Raw genomic sequence first — 18,654 nt, 5'->3', positions numbered from 1 at the left:
CCTATGGGTTTCTTTTAAAGTGTTCAGAAAAATCCACATTGTTTAGGATATTGAAAACATTTATTTACATATATGTATATAAGTGTCGGGCCTGTGTGTATGTCTGTGTGCTGTGTGCATGCAATGGCGGTGGAGGTCAGAAGAGGGCAAGTTGTGAGTTGCCATGTGGGTCTGGGAAGCAAAACTGGATCCTCAAGGAAATTAGCCAGTGCTCTCCATCACTGAGTCTTCTCTCCAGCCACTATGGTATGATTTACAAAAAGCTAACACTTTCTATTATACAGTACCTTGACCATTTTTTCCTGATAGTTTCCTCATCCTTTGATCTGCAGCACTTATTGGACACTTTAATTCAAAATTGATGAGATAAAGCAAATGGCTAAAAAAGGCAGAAACACACACCCATGGGAGCTGAGAGCTGAGACTTAGGCATTTTCCAGGACAGAGTCTGCTATCAGCCCATCACATTTTGGCAAAGCACTATGAACGTGAATGCGGAACAGGACTGTGGAGGGAAGGCTTCCATTCATCCTAAGGTTTTGAGTTCGCATACATTGTAACTATTTTGTTTTATGTGTATTCTAATATATTCCAACTATGAGTTCATTGAGATGTACAGACTCTGAGTCTGAAGAAGCACTTGTGAGTGGCTATGTTACTCTAACTGCAAATTGATTACAATAAAGTAACCTTCATTTCAAAATCATTTTATTCATTTTTTCTGTTTTTCTTTTTTATTTATAAACAATCTTATTTACATATCAATCCCAGCTCTTTCTCCTTCCCATCCTCCCATGCCCCCCCCACCAACCTCCATGCCATCTCTCTTCTGCTTCATAGAAAGGATGAGGGCTTCCATAGGGGATCATCAGTCTGTCACATCATTTGGGGGTGGGCCTAGGCCTTCCTCCATGCATCTAGGCTGAGAGAGTATCCCTTCATGGGTAATGGGTTCCTAAAGTCCATTTGTGCACTAGGTATAAATACTGGTTCCATTGTCAGAGGCCCCATAGACTGCCCAGGCCTCCTAACTAACACCTACATTCAGAAGGCTTGGTTTGGTGCAATGCTGGTTCCCCAGTTTTATGACTAGGGTCAATGTGCTCCTACTTGTTCAAGTCAGCTCTTTCTGTGGGTTTCTCACTTTTTCTTATGTGAAAATAATATTTGGGGGTTAAAAAGCAGTAATATTCCTGACAGATTTTTAGCCCCAAATGACTACCCACCCAAATATCACATTATAAGCATTTAAACATCAGTATTGAAAATTGAATTATTTAGAGTTTGATTGGTACCCCCTCTTTAATCTCTACCTTCTTTAGGATCCATGGACAACAGGCCTCTGTTTTCATATCCATTCCCAAATGCTCCAAAGTAGCTGACTTCGCTAAACCTTCAGCCCACAGAGTCACAGATGGAAGCCAGGAAACTGGCCTTCACTTCAAATGTCAGTGCCCTGAATTTTTATTATTCTTTATTACTGGAAGCAGCTACAGATATGAGAACACTGCCTGTAGATAACAATATATAGTCACCAGGTTCCATGAAGACATGGAAGAGAGTAAATAAAAGCCGAACTGTAAAGATAGGCCAGAGCACAACTAATATAACTAAAGAGGCTCACTCCAACACCTCTTATATCTAAATAGCTCTTGAAGAATCCTGGCTTCTAAATTTTAATCACAAGTTCCATTTCCATGCTGGGCGGTGGTGGCGCACATCTTTAATCCCAGCACTCAGGAGGCAGAAACAGGAGGAACTCTGTGAGTTCAAGATCAGCCTGGTCTACAAGAGCTAATTCCAGGACAGCCTCCAAAGTCACAGAGAAATGCTGTCTCAAAAAACCAAAAGAAAAAAAACCAAAAAAACAATCGATGCTCCATCAATAACAGCCTCAACTCAACTTTATCTGAACAGATAAAAGCCAAACTATACTATGGATAAACCTAGGTATGGGCAATAATTACCTGATTCATTCATTACAAGAATTTACACTAACATAAAATAACTACGTTTTCAGATGCTTCATTAACCAGTGTTTACGTAGTGCCTGACCCCAAATTCATGGGAGCCATCCACTCTTGCTGTTGCCTGTCCACAGATTTACTAGTGCTGTAGTCAGAGGGGACAGTCAAGACAATGACACACAAACTTTGTTGATTTTTCTCCAGTGAGCCAGTGATAAAAGGTCTGCAGTGACTATCACCAGGTATTATAAAAATAGATTTTGGGCTTGAAGAAAGAAAAAAAAATGAAACAGAAAATGTAATTTGAGCTCACAATACCATTGGGGAAACTGCAGTTGTTAATATAGCCACACACATTTTCACGAGGAGGAGAGACCTGAAGTACAATTATCATCAAATATGGTCAGTGCATTTACTCCTGAAATGGAGAAGGGATTACCCAACTAGTGCCAGAGAGGAGAAGTGAGGCCTAATTGCGTGTGCTCCAAATTTTAGTGTAAAATAAAATCCATGGTAGCTCATACTCTTGTTGAGCAGAAGAAATCTAGGCAAGGCTGTTTCTGCTCCACAAGACTTTCACAAAAATGACCGAGCAACAAACCAACTATTGTAAAGGCACGGGGAGTGTGGGCTTGGCAGATCTGGGAAGAAGGGTACAGAGTTGGGTGATGTCATGCAGAAAGCATTGGCATAGCTAGGGAAGAAGGGAGAGCCCTGAGGATGGGTGTTGCTAATGGACTGGATCCACCCGAATGCACACGAGAGTTTTAAGTGGCCACAAGGCAAGAAAAAGAATGGAACGGATAATCCTGAAAGTGTCACATACACACAGCTTAAGGGTACTTCCTGTTCACAATTTTCTGTCTAATGTCTTTTCCACTGAATGGAAGCTTCCCATAAAAGCTTCAGGCAAAGTTAAGAACCATTTTCCTGGGCTCCAAGGAGGTATCTTCAGGACACTTCATCAGATAATCTTAGTGAGAATAAGGCTCAAGATTCTAGGAAAGTTCTGAAAGAAATTCAAGCTTGGCTCATTGCCTACTATCTTGCTTTTCTGTTTCAGGACTTTGGCACAGGATGGACACTTTAAACATCGTGAAATGAGTGCACAGAAAGACCAGAACCACCCCCTTGACTATCCAGTAGCTCCTGGCCTTAGCTCTAGCTTCTTCCCCTGTTTCTACTGTGTCCCTTGCCTTAGCAGCTATGGACACACTACCTAGCTTCACTGCAGGGGTGCCTGCAGACGGAGGAAGAAAGAGGCTCCATGCCGTTCCCAGATCTAAATGGGAAAATCACTGTGCTTTGAGAAAGCTGTGGAGAATGATAACAGTGCCCAGCATTTACCACTGAACTAAGGCTGCCTGTGGGCAATGCAAAGCAGGCTTTTGCAAACACACAGGAGCTGGCACCAGAGTAGAGGCAGGCAGTGTCCACCGACTGCTACTGCAGAGGACATGCACTGCCCTGACTGTTCCCCAGAGCTGATGGGTAAAGGGTGTAATACAAACAACAGAAGCATGTCACTCTGTTGTGCCTCCTAGGAGCCATCTGTGAATAACAGCTTTGGAGCTTGGTGTCAGAATAAGACACAAAGTTATCACATGGAGCATTGTAAGTCCTAGAGATTTTTACTGGGGAGCTGTGTTTCCAGTAATTAAAATGTTAAGTAACCCCTATTTAGAATGAACTCTCCTAGTGTGGTCAAAGGAAAATGAGGAGAAAACTCAGATGTTCAAGCTACAGAGAATTTATTGGGAATTGTATTTGTGATTAATTAATTTCCAAAGGAAACCTCTATTTTTCTTCTTTTCCAGGGGGCACAGGATATGGTAAATTCACTACGAAAATGCAAGCCCTTAATTTCACTTAGTGATGAGTGACAATAAAAACACAGGTCACTAAACATGGACTATAGAGAAAATAATACTGAAATTTCAATGTGCACACATGAAAAAGAAAGAGATGCCATGGTTCATAATCACTGACAGATGAAATGGCTATATGTGGATAATGAAAATCACCTGCTAGCTCTTGCTTGTCAATCATCATGAAGCTAGAATTACCAGGTTACGCAGGAAAGCAATTCACTCGATGACCAAATGAAGGCATCCAATATATAATGTAAGTTTTCAGTATCTCTGTCATCAGTCTAGTGTTTGCCATGGAAATCTTTCCTACACACACATCCTCTTTGGAAATAAACTCCTTAATCAGTTTCCTATGTATTTGAAACAATAATAAATACAAGACAACTACTGTGTCTAATTTAAAGATAAAATTTGCTGCTTTATGTTTTTGGGGGTAGGTATGGCATTATGATTTCTTCACCAATGCAGTTGAAAAGACTAAATCAACATTCATAGAATGTTGTAGATACACACTCACAAATTTAACTGTGGAAAGAATAAAAAAGTAATTATGTTCAGATAAGAATTAGGAGAAAGCTGTTATCTGTCATTTAGCTAGCTGCAAAGAAACCCATGGGGGACTGAGTTCCAAGCTCTAAAAACCGAGTGTTAAATTAAATGCCTAATGACCTGTCATAGTCTGTCGGCTGGCTGACAAGTCCTGAACAGGCATTTGCTTCTTTTATTACTCAGTGGCAGGCACAGGAATGTGCAAATGGTGATCCTGAGAAAGAAGTTGAGGAGAAGCGTCTGGGAGTTTGAGATCCATGGCAACAGTAGGTATGTGCAAGTATGTGGATCAAGGAAGCAGGAACCTGAAATTTGGTCTAGGAGTGTCCACTACAGAGCAGCAGCAAAGAACAGGCAGCAAGGAGAAGGCTGATTGCTTCTACACATTTTACGTACCTCAGTGGGGTTTTGTGAACTGACATTCTAACACCTCCCTAGACTATTTCTTCACTCAAACTCAGGGGAGGGGACCATTGTTCACCAAGCCACCAACCACTCTTAGAAAATTTCCAGAGGTAAGGTGATCACTGATTTCTCTATGACTTTATTTTGGGGTGACAGTAGGTAGTGTCACAACCTTGAGGTAAGATATAGACAGATGATAAATAGGTAAATAGATGATAGATAGATAGATAGATAGATAGATAGATAGATAGATAGATAGATGATTAGGAAGCTAGAAGCAGAGATAGGGACATATAGAGGTAATGTCGTCCACTACCTATCAAAAGCACATGGAAGCCTTTCCAGGGATCTCAGTGAAGTAGAACTTTGTTACAGAACATTAGAAGTATTTGGGGACTTATTTTTAATAGGCTCATTCATTCATACTGAAGACGTTTGGATTAAACTATCATTAGCAGTAAGTAGTTTATAACATGATAAATGAAGGCTTTTTGTCCAACTTTGTGTGATTCCCGCTGTTTTCATCACCCACTTGTCTGCTGACACATCCACCTTGGCTGGTGGTCTTAGGGTTACAGACTTTGATCCTAAGTCCCTCGTGCCTCTTTTAATAGCAATATTATTTCTTGATCATGAAAGTTTGGATAAATCCAGAAATGTAAAATCACAATTCTTGGATGCAAAGGAGCTCTAGATCAGCTGTCTCCACACAGTGGACATGTCCAAAAGATAAGAATCTTCACATTTTTTCACTCATTTTAATAAAGGCTATATAAAGGGGAAAGTGGGGGCTTAGCAGAGGGGCTGATCAAAAGTTAGTTTCTGAAGCATTTATCTAAATTTTTCTATTATTAATAAAAAAAAACCCAGGAGTCAGATATTGGGATAAAATCCTAATAAAAGCAACAGACCCTGTTTCCATACTTCTCAGATCAAAAGGGCTGGTGAATCTTTCCAAAATCCTCCCTATTCCTTTCTGTGCCTCTCTACCGTAGTGTTGGTCCTCCAAAATATCTATGGCTAATTCTGGTCAGCTAGTCATTGATTCTGCCTGTTTGATTTAAGGTTAACTTATTAATAGCCTCGAAGTGTCACAGTATGGTCAAATATTCTGCAACAGCCTTTTCCCCTTCTCCTTTTACTCCCTATTAACTCACAAGACTAAAACCCAGGTTATTCCAAGGGTTAAATTCAACACCACAATGATACTGATGAACTTCTGTCAAGGAAAAGATAAATTAAATATAGGTGCCTATGCCATCCACTCTACAGAAATTGTGAGCTGACTTTGCAAAGTCATAAATAGGTTAATCTGTGATGTTTTCACTCAGTAGGATATATTCTCTGCTTTCTTTTATTCAATATTTAGGGTACTCTGCAGCTGGATTAGTTTTCATAGTGTTGGCAATAATGTCTGACTGAACATAAGTAAGATTTTGGTTACACAAGTACTTAGGGAATCTGCTAAGCTCTCCACACACATTCAGTGACATTACAAACATGAGGAATGACAGCATGGGAATAATTTTAACCTTCACAATTTCTACAACCTCGAAGATCATGCCAGAGACCAAGTGACAAGTTTCCTAAGACATGTTCCCAGCCATGTGTCTCTCTCTTATCTTATACACAGTAGATATTCAGTCTGCCCAGGAGGAGGTATATGGTTCTGACTTTTTCCCAGAACTGTGAAACTGTTGATTCTGAATGGATTGGGACACGGGCACTGGGTTCCAGTCCTGCTCAGAGAACATTATCACAGCTGAGTGATACCAAAAGGATTATTGTTTAACACATATAAACAGGAGAAATACGTTTTGCCATTAGAGGCTGAATTTGCACCCAGAGCCTAAAATTTACTAGGATAATATTTGACACCATTTAATTCTCTGTTACTGGAAAGCCACACAATGAGATAAAACAAAACACAAATGGTTCACACTGCTTGCTTGTTTCAAGATTTATGTATAGGAAGTACTGCAATAAATTTACTCATGACTGGTGCAAGGTAGCATTTGCTTTACAAAGAATGACTCCTACAGCTCTGATATCTTTAGATAAGTCACAGAAATGGGCAGATTGCTGGCATGCAAGATACTGGAATTTCTTTTGTTATCTAGAAAAGCATTTGAGCAAATCTTAAGTCCACTTCCAACATAAATGACATTAATGTATGTGTTGCTCAGTTTTTGCCAAACTGACACATGCTGGTGTCATCAGGGAAGAAAGACTCTCAATTACGAAAACGCTTTGATAAGACTGGCTGGTGGGCAAGTCTGATGGGATATTTTCTTGATTAGTTATTGACATGGGAGATCTCAATACACTGGGCAAGTGATCTTGGGTGGTTATATGTACATACATGCATGCATAAATACATACAAGCAAGCTGAGCACGCTGTGGGGATCAAGTCAGTAAGCCACACTCCTCCATAGAATCTACTTAAGTTGTGGCCTCCAGTTCTTCCCTCGAGCTCTTGTCCTGAGTTTCCCCAGTGATGAAATGTGACTTAGAAGTGTGAAATTAAATAAACCCTTTTCTCCCCATGCTCCTTTGGTTAATATTTTATCAGGCCAACAGTAAGTAAACAAGGACAATGCATGAATCCATAGGATGACTGTTACTGAGATTACTGTAAAAACTGCCATTTAATCAGGCAAAACAAACACATATGAAAACATTCACAGAATTAACCAGATCTGAGATGTTCTTCACCTCAATCAAATGCATACACTACTGAGCAGCTACAGAGGCAATTAAGACTGGTGACCAAGACAGGAGTAGCCCTAACACAGTCTAGAGGAGAAGGAGACACAGGAACACAATGCAATGAGGCAAGGATGTTTTCAGGGAAGCAAGATATGTCTTTCAGTGTTACATTCTTCATACATATTAACTCCCTGAAAGATTTTTAAATTGATATTTTAGATTCAGCATAATGACTATCCTAAGACAAGACACATTACTTTGTATACAGTTAGGATGTTTACCCCAGAGAGATAATGCATTCCAGGGGAAATGGGCTGTGAGGAGAGAATTAAAGAATAAATAAGGATTTAGCCAGCCTGAAGATTAATGTGAAGTAATGAGACATAGACTTGAGGCAAACCTCAAATTTGTTTAGGCTAAACCAAGGAACACTTATAATAAAAAACATAGAAGGCAAGGCATTCCACCAAAGCAGAGTTTTATTTGAGACATGGTCTTGCTCAAAATTTTAAAATCAAATATTTTGAAGTCACTACCTTTTGGATAACCTAGAAATATGTTTCATAAAATCCATTTTAAAGGGTATACACAAGAGTAAAATTTTATTATGGATATTTTTATACTGCTATCAGTCAAACAATGTTACTTTGCCTCTCGAAAACAGTCAGCCCCAGAAGAATCTGCTCTTTGATGCCGAATGAAGGAACTCATGAACAACCACGTAAGAATCACTGTTGTTTTCCTTCTCCACTGAAATATCTAGAGATGAAAGGAGAAAATAGGAATGCGGTGTTTTTTAGAAACATTCCTCTAAAAGGTCATTACTAATTCTTAATGTAATATTTGGTCCACCTTTCATCTTGGTGTACTTTGGGTCCCTTTACCTCACAGGTGCATAGAAGAGTAACATGGGCATCTAGAAAGGGTGTTGGGAATGGCCAACCACCTTGATGCTGACATGCCTATCAAGGAACGCAAACTGTGGCTTTTATTCCCCAGACTCTGAAGGTGAGCTCACTTTGTGAAATCATGCAGAATTCAAAGAACTAATATAAGGAAATAGATATTAAGGATGGACAAATATTTTTAATGGTTCCATATGTTTATTGTCTCTCTTAACCGACTACAAGGTGTGTGGAGGAGCTGAGCTGAGTCATTACCAAGACTAGTGCCCTGAGCTCTGCCTGGAATTTGTTATGTAAAATGTCTTCAAAAGGCTTAATGAATGAAGAAATGAATGAATGATTAAGCTGCAGGAAACTGAGTTGTAATCCAACATACACAAGCAGATGCATATGTAAGAAATTCATGTTAAAATGCTTGTATTGAACATCTTTTTGAAAAAGAATTAAGTAACTTAAGGGACTAAAAGCATTCTGTCTTATAAAGCAGTAAATCAAAAGTTTGTTCCTGGGCTTTTAAAAAGTCACTGGGGCTGAAGGCAAAGTTAAAACAGAAGGACCAAGGATCAGTGTAAGAAAATGATGATGATGAATGAATCTAAGCTGATTCAAGACTGCTAAGATGAACATGTGAGCCAAGCAGACAGCCTCTTCGTCTCTTTGGTTTTTGTTTTGTGGTGGGAACATCTGGATGATTTTATTACACTCACAGTATAAAGGGAAAAAAATCAACATTGCACATATGCCCTTGGCAATCATAAGTCAGTCCTTTAACACCCACTTCTGGCCCTAAAGAAAAGCAAAGGAAGGCAATCATGATGCTATGGTGACCAAGGGATCTTTAAAACCTGACCCAAAATGAGTTTCATAATCACCTTACTCCATGCCATAAGTGGCAATGTGCACAATGGATTTTCAGATTTCTCAATGGTATTTAGAACTTTCAAAATCATGTAAATTTTTCATCACTTCCCTCTGATTGTGGCATATTAAGATTGTTTTAGTTTACTTTAGACATTAGACCCTTGATTCTTAAACATTAGGACCCCAAGACTCAAGTCAGCTGCTCCCATATCTCTCTGTGTGTTAGTCTCAGGTGCTGTGATAAGCAGACAAGAGTCAAAACTCAAGGAAGCAAGTTCAGGTATCCTAAACCTGGACTGTTTAGTAAATAGCAATAGAAAAGCATCAGGTCTTACACAGAACAAACAATTCCCAGAATAACAGCAACAGGACATTTTCAAATGGAGTCAACTCAGGGCTAGAGAGACTTCTCAGCAATTAATAGCACTGGATCCTTTGTAGAATGCTTGGTTCTCAGAACACACATGACACATGGAGGCTCATAACCATCTGTAACTCCAGTACTGGGGGAATCTGACACACCCTTCTGGCCTCTGCAGGCACCACATGCACACAGTGCATATACATTCAGGCAAACAGACAAAAAATAAAAATAAATCTTAAAAATAAAAATAAAATCTTAAAAAATAAAATTGAATGGTCTCTTGTCCTTGACCCATCATTTCCATATTATGTAGTTTTCTACATCTTGTTTAGGAATAGGTAATTATTTTTCTTTAAAGGGTGAAAAAGAACTGATATTCTATGGAGATTAAAACATTCTGGAGAACTGTTAAGTAAACAGAAAGTGTGACTGATACAGATATGAATGGTATAGGTACAGATATAAGTAGTCTAGGTAGAAATGTGGGTGACCTAGGTACAGATGTGAGTGGTCCAGGTATAGATGTAAGTCATCTAGGTAGAAATGTGAGCAGTCTAATCATAGATGTTATCTAGGGACAGATGTGAGTGATCTAGGTAAAGATGTGGGTGGCCTAGGTGTAGATGTGAGTAGTCTACATACAGATGTGAGTGGTCTACACACAAATGTGAGTGGTCCAGGTATAGATGTGAGTGGTCTACTTACAGATTGAGTGGTCTAGGTAGAAATATGAGTGGCCTAGGTAAAGATGTGAGTGGTAAGGTGTAAGTATAGATGTGAGTGGTCTACATACAGATATGAGTGGTCTATGTAGAAATGTGAGTGGCCTAGGTACAGATGTGAGTGGTGAGGTGTAGGTATAGATGTGAGTGGTCCAGGTATAGATGATGAGAGTGGTCTAGGTTCAGATGTGAGTGGTCTAAGTATAAATAGCAGTGATTTAAGTGCAAGTGTGAGTGGTCTAGGTACAGTCCAGTGGCCTAGCTATAGATGTGAGTGGTTTAGATTTTTGACATTGAAAACATCAAAATCTCCCAAAATTCCACTAGAAAGTTATTCTTCACAATTCTTTAGCCTCCTACTCCTGAGAGATCAAGAAGTAAGCAAACATGAGAATGTTCCAATATATTCATTTACTGTTGAACAAGAGACTCTTCTTGTATTGGTTCCTAATAATACACTGAAGTATAATAGTTTATAATCATACCTAATTATAAACACTGGTACTCATCCATATATGTTATTCCTCCTATGAAACTGTAAGGAAAATATTTCAAAAATATGCAATATATGAGCAGTATAAAATCAATTTTATTAAGTAAATGAGGAAACTCAACAAGCTCTGTGAGTGACCATCAAGAGTCTAGAATCTAGACTGACAAGAGTTATATATAAGAGAGCCATAATTCTCCCCCTGGCCTGGGGGAATCCAACATTTGTTAGCTTTCCATCTTATTCCAAGTGAGTATACGGGCTTTCACACAGATGCCAGAGGCAACTTCCAATTATTGAACCACTTACCATATTCTCCAATGTGGAGATAATTATGAATCTGGCCAACGTGAAATGCCACCTACTTTTAACAGGATTAAAACACTGTTAAATGTCACACTACTTCAGAGTAGCACTGGCTTGTCAGAGTGTGATTCTATCTCATTGATGGATCGTGCCTGGCAACACTCACCTCTTTTTGACGGTACTTAATGGCTAATTTTAGCCTCGCAAGATCATTTCCACTCTGTTCTTCGATCAGACTATTGTCATCGCGGTAATTAAGAATGATTTCTAGCTCTCTGGAACTCCGTGTCTGATCTAGGAGGTCCTTAGCAAATTGTTTGCATTGTCTAGACAGCTCCTCATATTCTGACTTGAATTCATTCTCCACCTTGCTCAGTTCCTGCAGCTCCCAGCTTAGCTGAAAGGCAGTAAGGAAAGGATCTTCACTTGATAGGGCAATGAGTGAGGGACTGGCCAATGCCTTGTAGATGTTGAGCCTGGACCGTGAGTGCCTGAGGCTGTCCACGTCTGAGCTGGAGACACACTCAACACAGTTACAGCGAACCTCATGGGGTCTGGGCACCGAGACACCTTTCTGAACCAAAAGTTTGATTATCTCATAATTATTTGTATGTGCAGCCAAGATGATAGGTGTAATGTCTGGAGTGAATTCAGAGAACTGCTTATCCAGGAGAATGGGAGGCACCTGCAAAGAGAACAAAGCAGAGGTATGGGTTCATGTTCATTTCCTGAAGCTTCTGAATTTCAAACAGTACAGGACACTTGTGCTGAGCAAGAATCATAAATCATTTGTCATGTTTCCTTGTAGGACAAACTTTTATCCTCCCAAAATAAAAATATCCAAGAAAAAAATTAACTCCAATATAGTAAAATATCTTCCCTACAAAACAGTGGCTTTTTTTTCTGAAATATTAAAATGGGTGTCATGGAAACTATTTACTAGATGGAAAGCCTTCCTTACTCTATATTTATTTCACAACAGATCAGATAATCTTTGCTTTTCCACAGACACTAGCTTGATATTCAAGAAAACAACAACAAAAAAGAGTTGATTTAAAATCAAGATGATGGGGCTAAAGATGGCTCAATGGTTAAGAGCATTTGCTGATCTTCCAGAGGAGTGGGTCCAGTTCCCAGCATCTACATAGTGGCCCACAACAATCTGTAACTCCATGTCAAGAGGATCCAATGTCTTTCTCTGGCCTCTGTGAATATAAAACACACATGGTGCACATACATACCTGCAGATGAACACTCATGCAGAGTCTGAATATTTCCCTTAGTCTTACTGTAAAGATAATGATTTTTCTTATCTAAGTAGTATCCAGGCCCAACCCTGGTTAGCTTCTGAGATTAGATGAGATCTGGAGCATTCAGAATAGTGTGGCCATAGAAGAGATGATGATTTTTCTAACTGAGTTGTTTTAACATCACACAGGCCTGGAGTTAATCTGCACACACAGACTCCATTCCCTCTGAGGCCAACTGCCATTCCCAGAAGTCATCCATGTTCTTCATGATGAAGCCACTTGGCTCCAACCTGAGGCACACAGAACTTTCCAAATCTATACTGTAATATGTGACACTTTACCCAGATTTAGAAATATATGTCATTAGAATATGTATTTTTGTCGGCTAATAATATAATAGACAAATTTAAGAGTGAAATTCATCAAAATGTGACATCTACCCAATCTGTCTCTGTCTCTTTCTATGCAAAATTTTTTAGAATATGTCATATTTACCAAAAAATGTCCATATTCTTTGTTTGCTTGTTTTCAAGATAAGATCTCACTATATGGCTCTGGCTGTCCTGTAACTCAGATATAAACTAGGCTGGCCTTAAACTCAAGGAGATCCACCCTGCCTCTGCCTTTGAGATTAAAGGGCATGTGCCACCACACCCAGCTAATATCCATATTCTAATATGAATGCTTTTTCTTAACTGGACAAATAACATGTAAACAGATTTCTAACTCTGTTTCATGTAGAATAGTTTGCCTCATAATATGAAGTTTCTATGATTTAAGAATCTTCTTCATTTTCTAGCAAACAGAACAAGGATAGGAGCTTTATAAAACAGGCACTTTTTTCTAAATTGTTTAATCGAAACTGATTGGGCTCTGCAATTTCATTTTGTTCTCAGGTATAATCTTACAATGTAATATATTACCATATTTAAAAAAATACTCAGAATAGAAATACTCTTTCTCCCTCATGCATGCAGATTTCTTTGACTTTCTAATTCATATCAATTTAAAGTTAATATTAAAATGCAATTAATACATGTTATTTAGAATTTGAAATTTCATACACCCACCCAATTGTACACAGGCATGTTTCTTCATCATGAGTTACTTAGACAAAAAGAAGTGGCATTTATATGAATGAATCAATTAATGAACAGATGGGTGAATGGATAGATGGACAGTCAGATGGGAGATGGATCTCTTAGGTTACAATCTGACTCAAATTTAAATGTGTCATTACAGGACTAACCTACTGCTCCAAAAGAATAAATGATATGCAGTTGTCGATATGCAGCAGTGGAACTCTGATTTCAGCATGCCCACAGTCAGTCCATGCAGCAAAGCCTTCTGAGTAGCTACAACTTTGAAATCACCACCAGCTTGACCTGACATATGATGAAACCTTGATCTAGGAATGGTTATGAAAGGCAGCTGAGTGCGGACTGACCACCTTTTGCATGTTTACAGCTCTAAATGCAGAGCTCTGTCATTTGTGTGGCATAAACTCACAAAAATCTGAGGCTGCCTATAGAACCTAATGTAGAAAGAACACTATTCCAAATAAGGAATGTTACTGTGTTGGGAAAAATATTTAAATATATTTACAACATGTAATACGTACATGCATACATATGTCCATAAACTTCTATACTAATATCTTCAGTGGATATATGAGAGGTAATTAAACTGCCTGTGAATTAGTGATCAGCACATCAAAGGCATGATTTAATAATAGTGCCATCAAATTGATTTTTTGACCGATTTTCATAATTTAAAGGAAGTACATATGTCATGTAAAAGCTAGAAAAATTAAAATATCATATATCTCTTCCTAGTTCATATGTGTGTATGTTTTTAAATCTATCATATCTTAAGTTGAACAATTTACACAGAGGCTGCACTCTGGGTTTAAAAATAGCACATGAAATTGGGAGATGCAAGTGGTTGGGGTAGGAGGAGTCATAGAAGAGAAAATAGCTGGGGATTTAGGAGAACACGTTCTACACATGTATGAAATTCCCAAACAATAAAAAGTGCCTTAAGTCCCATTGAATTGAAATCAGAAGACTCAATGGAAGGCTTTTATTTCAAAGCATAGATCACAGGGTTCTCATTTAGAGAAGAAATTGAAAAATTAGACTCTCAGCAAAGGAAAAAAATCACATTTAATTTTTGAAACAATGCAGTTATTTTTGCTGAAGGCAAGAATGCTCTAGCCTTATGACTGTCAGAGATTATCGAGTGGAGAAAGTAGACCATAGCATATATACCAGTTTTCTTCATAAAGGGAAATATCTGGCAAAATGTCTCATGTAAGTAAAAGACTTTTAAGGAGAAATCCAAAGTTAAAAGAAGCATAAATGACAAGGAAGATTCCTATTCCTAAGAAATGATCAGTCCGTAGAGGACTGACCAGATCTCTGATGTGAGGAAATAATGGCACAGGCTTAGACATGTCTGCTAAGATCATGCTCCCAAGGTATAAAACACAATGCATTTAAATAAACAGAGTTGCAGGATAGGTGAGAAAATACACTACAATTTTGAACATTCTACCACAAGGAAATCACAAATGACTCAGATGCTGGTTCTGCTTAGTGTGCACACATTCCCTAAACTTGAATAACCACACATGTCAAAACTAAATTTTAAGAAGGAAATGAGGCAAATCTGCCTGACAGCTCACAAGGTCCTGTGCTTGGAAAAGCTACCAGACCCTGTGTCTGACACACTCACAAGGTCCCTTGTAATGTTCCCAGAGCAAAAGTCAATGGGTTCTTCTAAGTTAGCAGTATGTCAAACAGAACATATTGTTCAGAGAGTTTTTAATGTGGAAATTATCAATGACAAAATATATAATAACAATGGGTGAGGTGAAGAAAATTACAAATCAGAAGAAAAAGTAAAATTGTATCATCTGGAATAAGATCCGAATATCGGCGGGAGAAGAATCTATTGGCAGTAGATGATCGTTAATAGACAGACCCACAACTGGCCATGGCACTGAAAATTAGGCATAATAGAATGTCCAGCATTAAGTGGGAATCTATACCTCATCCCCTCCTCCCAAAACTCAGAGACCATTGAGGAAGAGGAGGTGGAAAGAATGAAGAGCCAGAGGTGGTGTATGAACACAGGAAAGTCACAGCAGGGTCATGTGACCTGAAAGTAGCTGTGATAGTATGCACATGACCCAAGCAAGCACAAGTCAGACCAAATCTCTGCATGGAATGGGGATGGAAGAACCAAATCCCACCCTTCATTTATTCAATGACACTTGAGCAATTTTCCACCTAAACTAAATTAAGTCCCTAATTCAGTTTATAACAGTAAATTTGATATGAATTAAATATTTAAATATTAAAAGCAAAAAGCAACATAATTTTAGAAAAATAAATAGTTGTGTAGTCCTGGTGTTAAGGAGAACTCTCTCAGAAAAATGTAAACATGGAATTGAAACCTGAATATTTTATTATTCAGTCCTTGCATGTGATGTTGAAAAATACCAAGTATAAACTCAGAAAATGAACTAATAAACAACAGTACAGGACACATGCAACACAGGAAACACGCTGTCCACATTACCTACAGTAGCAGCGAACCTAAAAGAAAGTTCTGTGCCAGGGAAGAGTCACTTGGATAACTATAAACAACTTCCTCACGGGAGAAAAGTCAAAGCATCCCAACACAGAATGCTGGGATATTTCTCATTAGCAGTTACACAAAGAAAATTAAAAGAATGCCAAAATGTTCTATGCTTCTAACATGTTGCCAAACTTGAAATACTATGGTATTAAAACTAATCCAGAATTATATGTGAGTATTTACACATGAGTACAGGTATTGATGGAGGTCAGAAGAAGTTGCTGGTTTCTCAGAGCTTGAGTTACACATAATTGTGAGCTGAGGGCTTGGGTGCTGGGAACAAGCTCTGGTCCTTTAGAAGTGCAGCAAGTGATCCTAACCTCTGCTGCTGCATCTCTTCAGACCTGAAACTACGTATCTTCTGGCTAAGGCCACTGTGGCAGCCTGAGAATTGTTCAGGACCCAGATATGATGATAATCCTGCCTCAACCACTTTGAGCTGCATGAAAATGATAAAACCAGTTAATATCCTTTCATTTCTACACTCCCATTTTCTAATGTAGACATTTATTTCAAATCTTGCTCATTAACATAGATCAAATACTTCTGGAAGTTTATTCCCACAGGGTTGTGGTAAAGATAAAAGGTGAAAGCCTGTTGATCTCTATAAATCACAAAACAGCAGGAGGTATGTATGACAACCCTGAGACTGTTTGGAGAAAGAGCAGAGAACTGTCTTGTTCAGTTTCTCCAGATTCATTTGCTTCTCCTCACATAAACACAGCTCCAATTATAGTGCTGGATTCATCTGCAAGGTAGAATAGCCATTTCCTGACAGGCAGTTTCATAAGTATGTATGTCAAGGTTGAGAAGGTGTTCTATTACTAGAATTTCATGCTGTCTCCCCAAAGCATACAGATCTTTGTGGTGAATTGCTATGGCCATGTTCAAAATAATAAGCTTGAATATCCTCTCACTGTATAGGTACCATAAGTTACAGTGAAGGAGAATCAATTAAATGACCTTTAATAGGATGTTAACAGGCTGAGTTTAAATTTCAATTATACACTAACTCTGGACCATTATTTGAGTTTCTGTTTATCCTGACTATGTTTTGCCATCTCCTTTCTTGGAACTTCCTGGTCCTTAGACATCCATATCTATTTTTTTTTATTAATAGTGTATGAACGTAGGTATTCTACTAATTGCAATTTGCAGAATGCTACCTAAGAAAATTACCTGTAAATCTTCAGTTTTCTCAACTCAACAGCAAAATGCTGTGTATAGTCTTCACTTGAAATTCTTTCAATGACTAAAGTTGAATTTCGTCATAAAAGCATTATACACATAGTATTTCATAAAGCATAATCTGTTTTCATTACTGTAGTTGTCATCTCCAGCATCACTGTCGTTTCTGTGGTAGTTCTTAGTCTCACCAGATGACAGGAGTCCATTCCACTCTTGAGCAAGTTCCTTCTAAGCATCAATAAACTAGCGCCTTTACTTTTCATGTGAGTATTCTCTACTCAGCATTAGCTGCTCTGCTTGCATTGACTGTGGTTTGTGTATGTGAAATTCTCTTTCTGGCCATTCAATAACTGCTTGGTGCAGCTGGAGCTCTTGCCACTTGTTCGGTCAACCTTTAGGAATATACAATGTGATAATGTCCTCTGAATGAAGATTCAGAGAAACAATAAAGACACAGTCTCCGAGTAAACAAGTTGAGGGACATATTAACAATGGAAGAATGTCAAATTATAGGGTTTACAAAGAAAACTACAGTGGAGTGAGAAGGAAGGAAGCATTGAAGACAGAAGATTAGGTTAACCCCTTTTGCCGAAACCAGAACACTGGAGGATGAGAGGGTGAAGCAAAGTTTGTGACTACAGGGAGAACATTCTTAGAAGAGAGGACTGTGGCTTTGAAAATGAAAACGTCTGCTTAAAGCTTTAATCAACTAAAATAGCCTAACAGCGTGTGGTGGAAGAACATAGATGGCAATATCAGGTAAATGTAGATAATACCCATGCAATTTCACCCATTTCCAGAACTGTGGATGCTACTTCATGGTGAAATGAACATACATTGGGACATTTTGAGCAGAGAGACAACACAACTTGGCCACCTGAAGTAGAACCACTCTGGCACTTGCGTTGAGAATGGACTAAAGAAATGAAGGACACGCTAAGGAGGAAGATGACAGGCATCAAGGGAAGAGAGAATCACAGTGGAGAACTCAATAGGTGGGGTAATACTGGATAGGTTACAAAGTGAAGTTATTGGGATTTGATAGTGGAATATTATGGGATGTGAGATGAAATTCCACACAGAGAGACCAAGGATGGCCGAACATCCAGACCTGAGCAGAGCACAGGCTGACTTCTTGAGAACATTCTTAGAGAAGACGGTTAGAGACACAAAAGGTTTTCAAGTTAACCTTGACATGACATTAGAAATGTGGACTTCCATACTTGCCCGTTATCCACATATAAGTAGTATTTAAAGCCGTGAGCCTGAATGCCATTTTGCAAGCGAGAAGTGAGTGTACGGAGAAAATAGTAGTTAGAGATTTGAACTCTCTGACATTTCAAAATTTAGATTTTGAGAAGATGAGCTGTAAAGGGTATTGAGAAAACAGACAGCAAAGCAGAAGATTGTGCAGTGGGAAA

The 18,654-nt window shown here is 38.6% G+C and overlaps 1 protein-coding gene across 3 annotated transcripts in view; it reads right to left on the bottom strand.

The window, feature by feature from the left end:
- Positions 1–18,654, bottom strand: part of Trpc4 (transient receptor potential cation channel subfamily C member 4) — a 160,040-nt gene that overhangs the window by 83,929 nt on the left and 57,457 nt on the right. For all 3 annotated transcript variants that reach the window (XM_051176934.1, XM_051176935.1, XM_051176933.1), the window contains exon 3: positions 11,317–11,835. In XM_051176934.1, the coding sequence (XP_051032891.1) occupies positions 11,317–11,835 (519 nt within the window). The remainder of the gene's footprint in view (positions 1–11,316; positions 11,836–18,654) is intronic.

Source organism: Phodopus roborovskii, unplaced genomic scaffold (genome assembly GCF_943737965.1).
Source record: "Phodopus roborovskii unplaced genomic scaffold, PHOROB, whole genome shotgun sequence".
NCBI classification, from domain to species: domain Eukaryota; kingdom Metazoa; phylum Chordata; class Mammalia; order Rodentia; family Cricetidae; genus Phodopus; species Phodopus roborovskii.
This window is presented reverse-complemented; position numbering and strand designations above follow the sequence as displayed.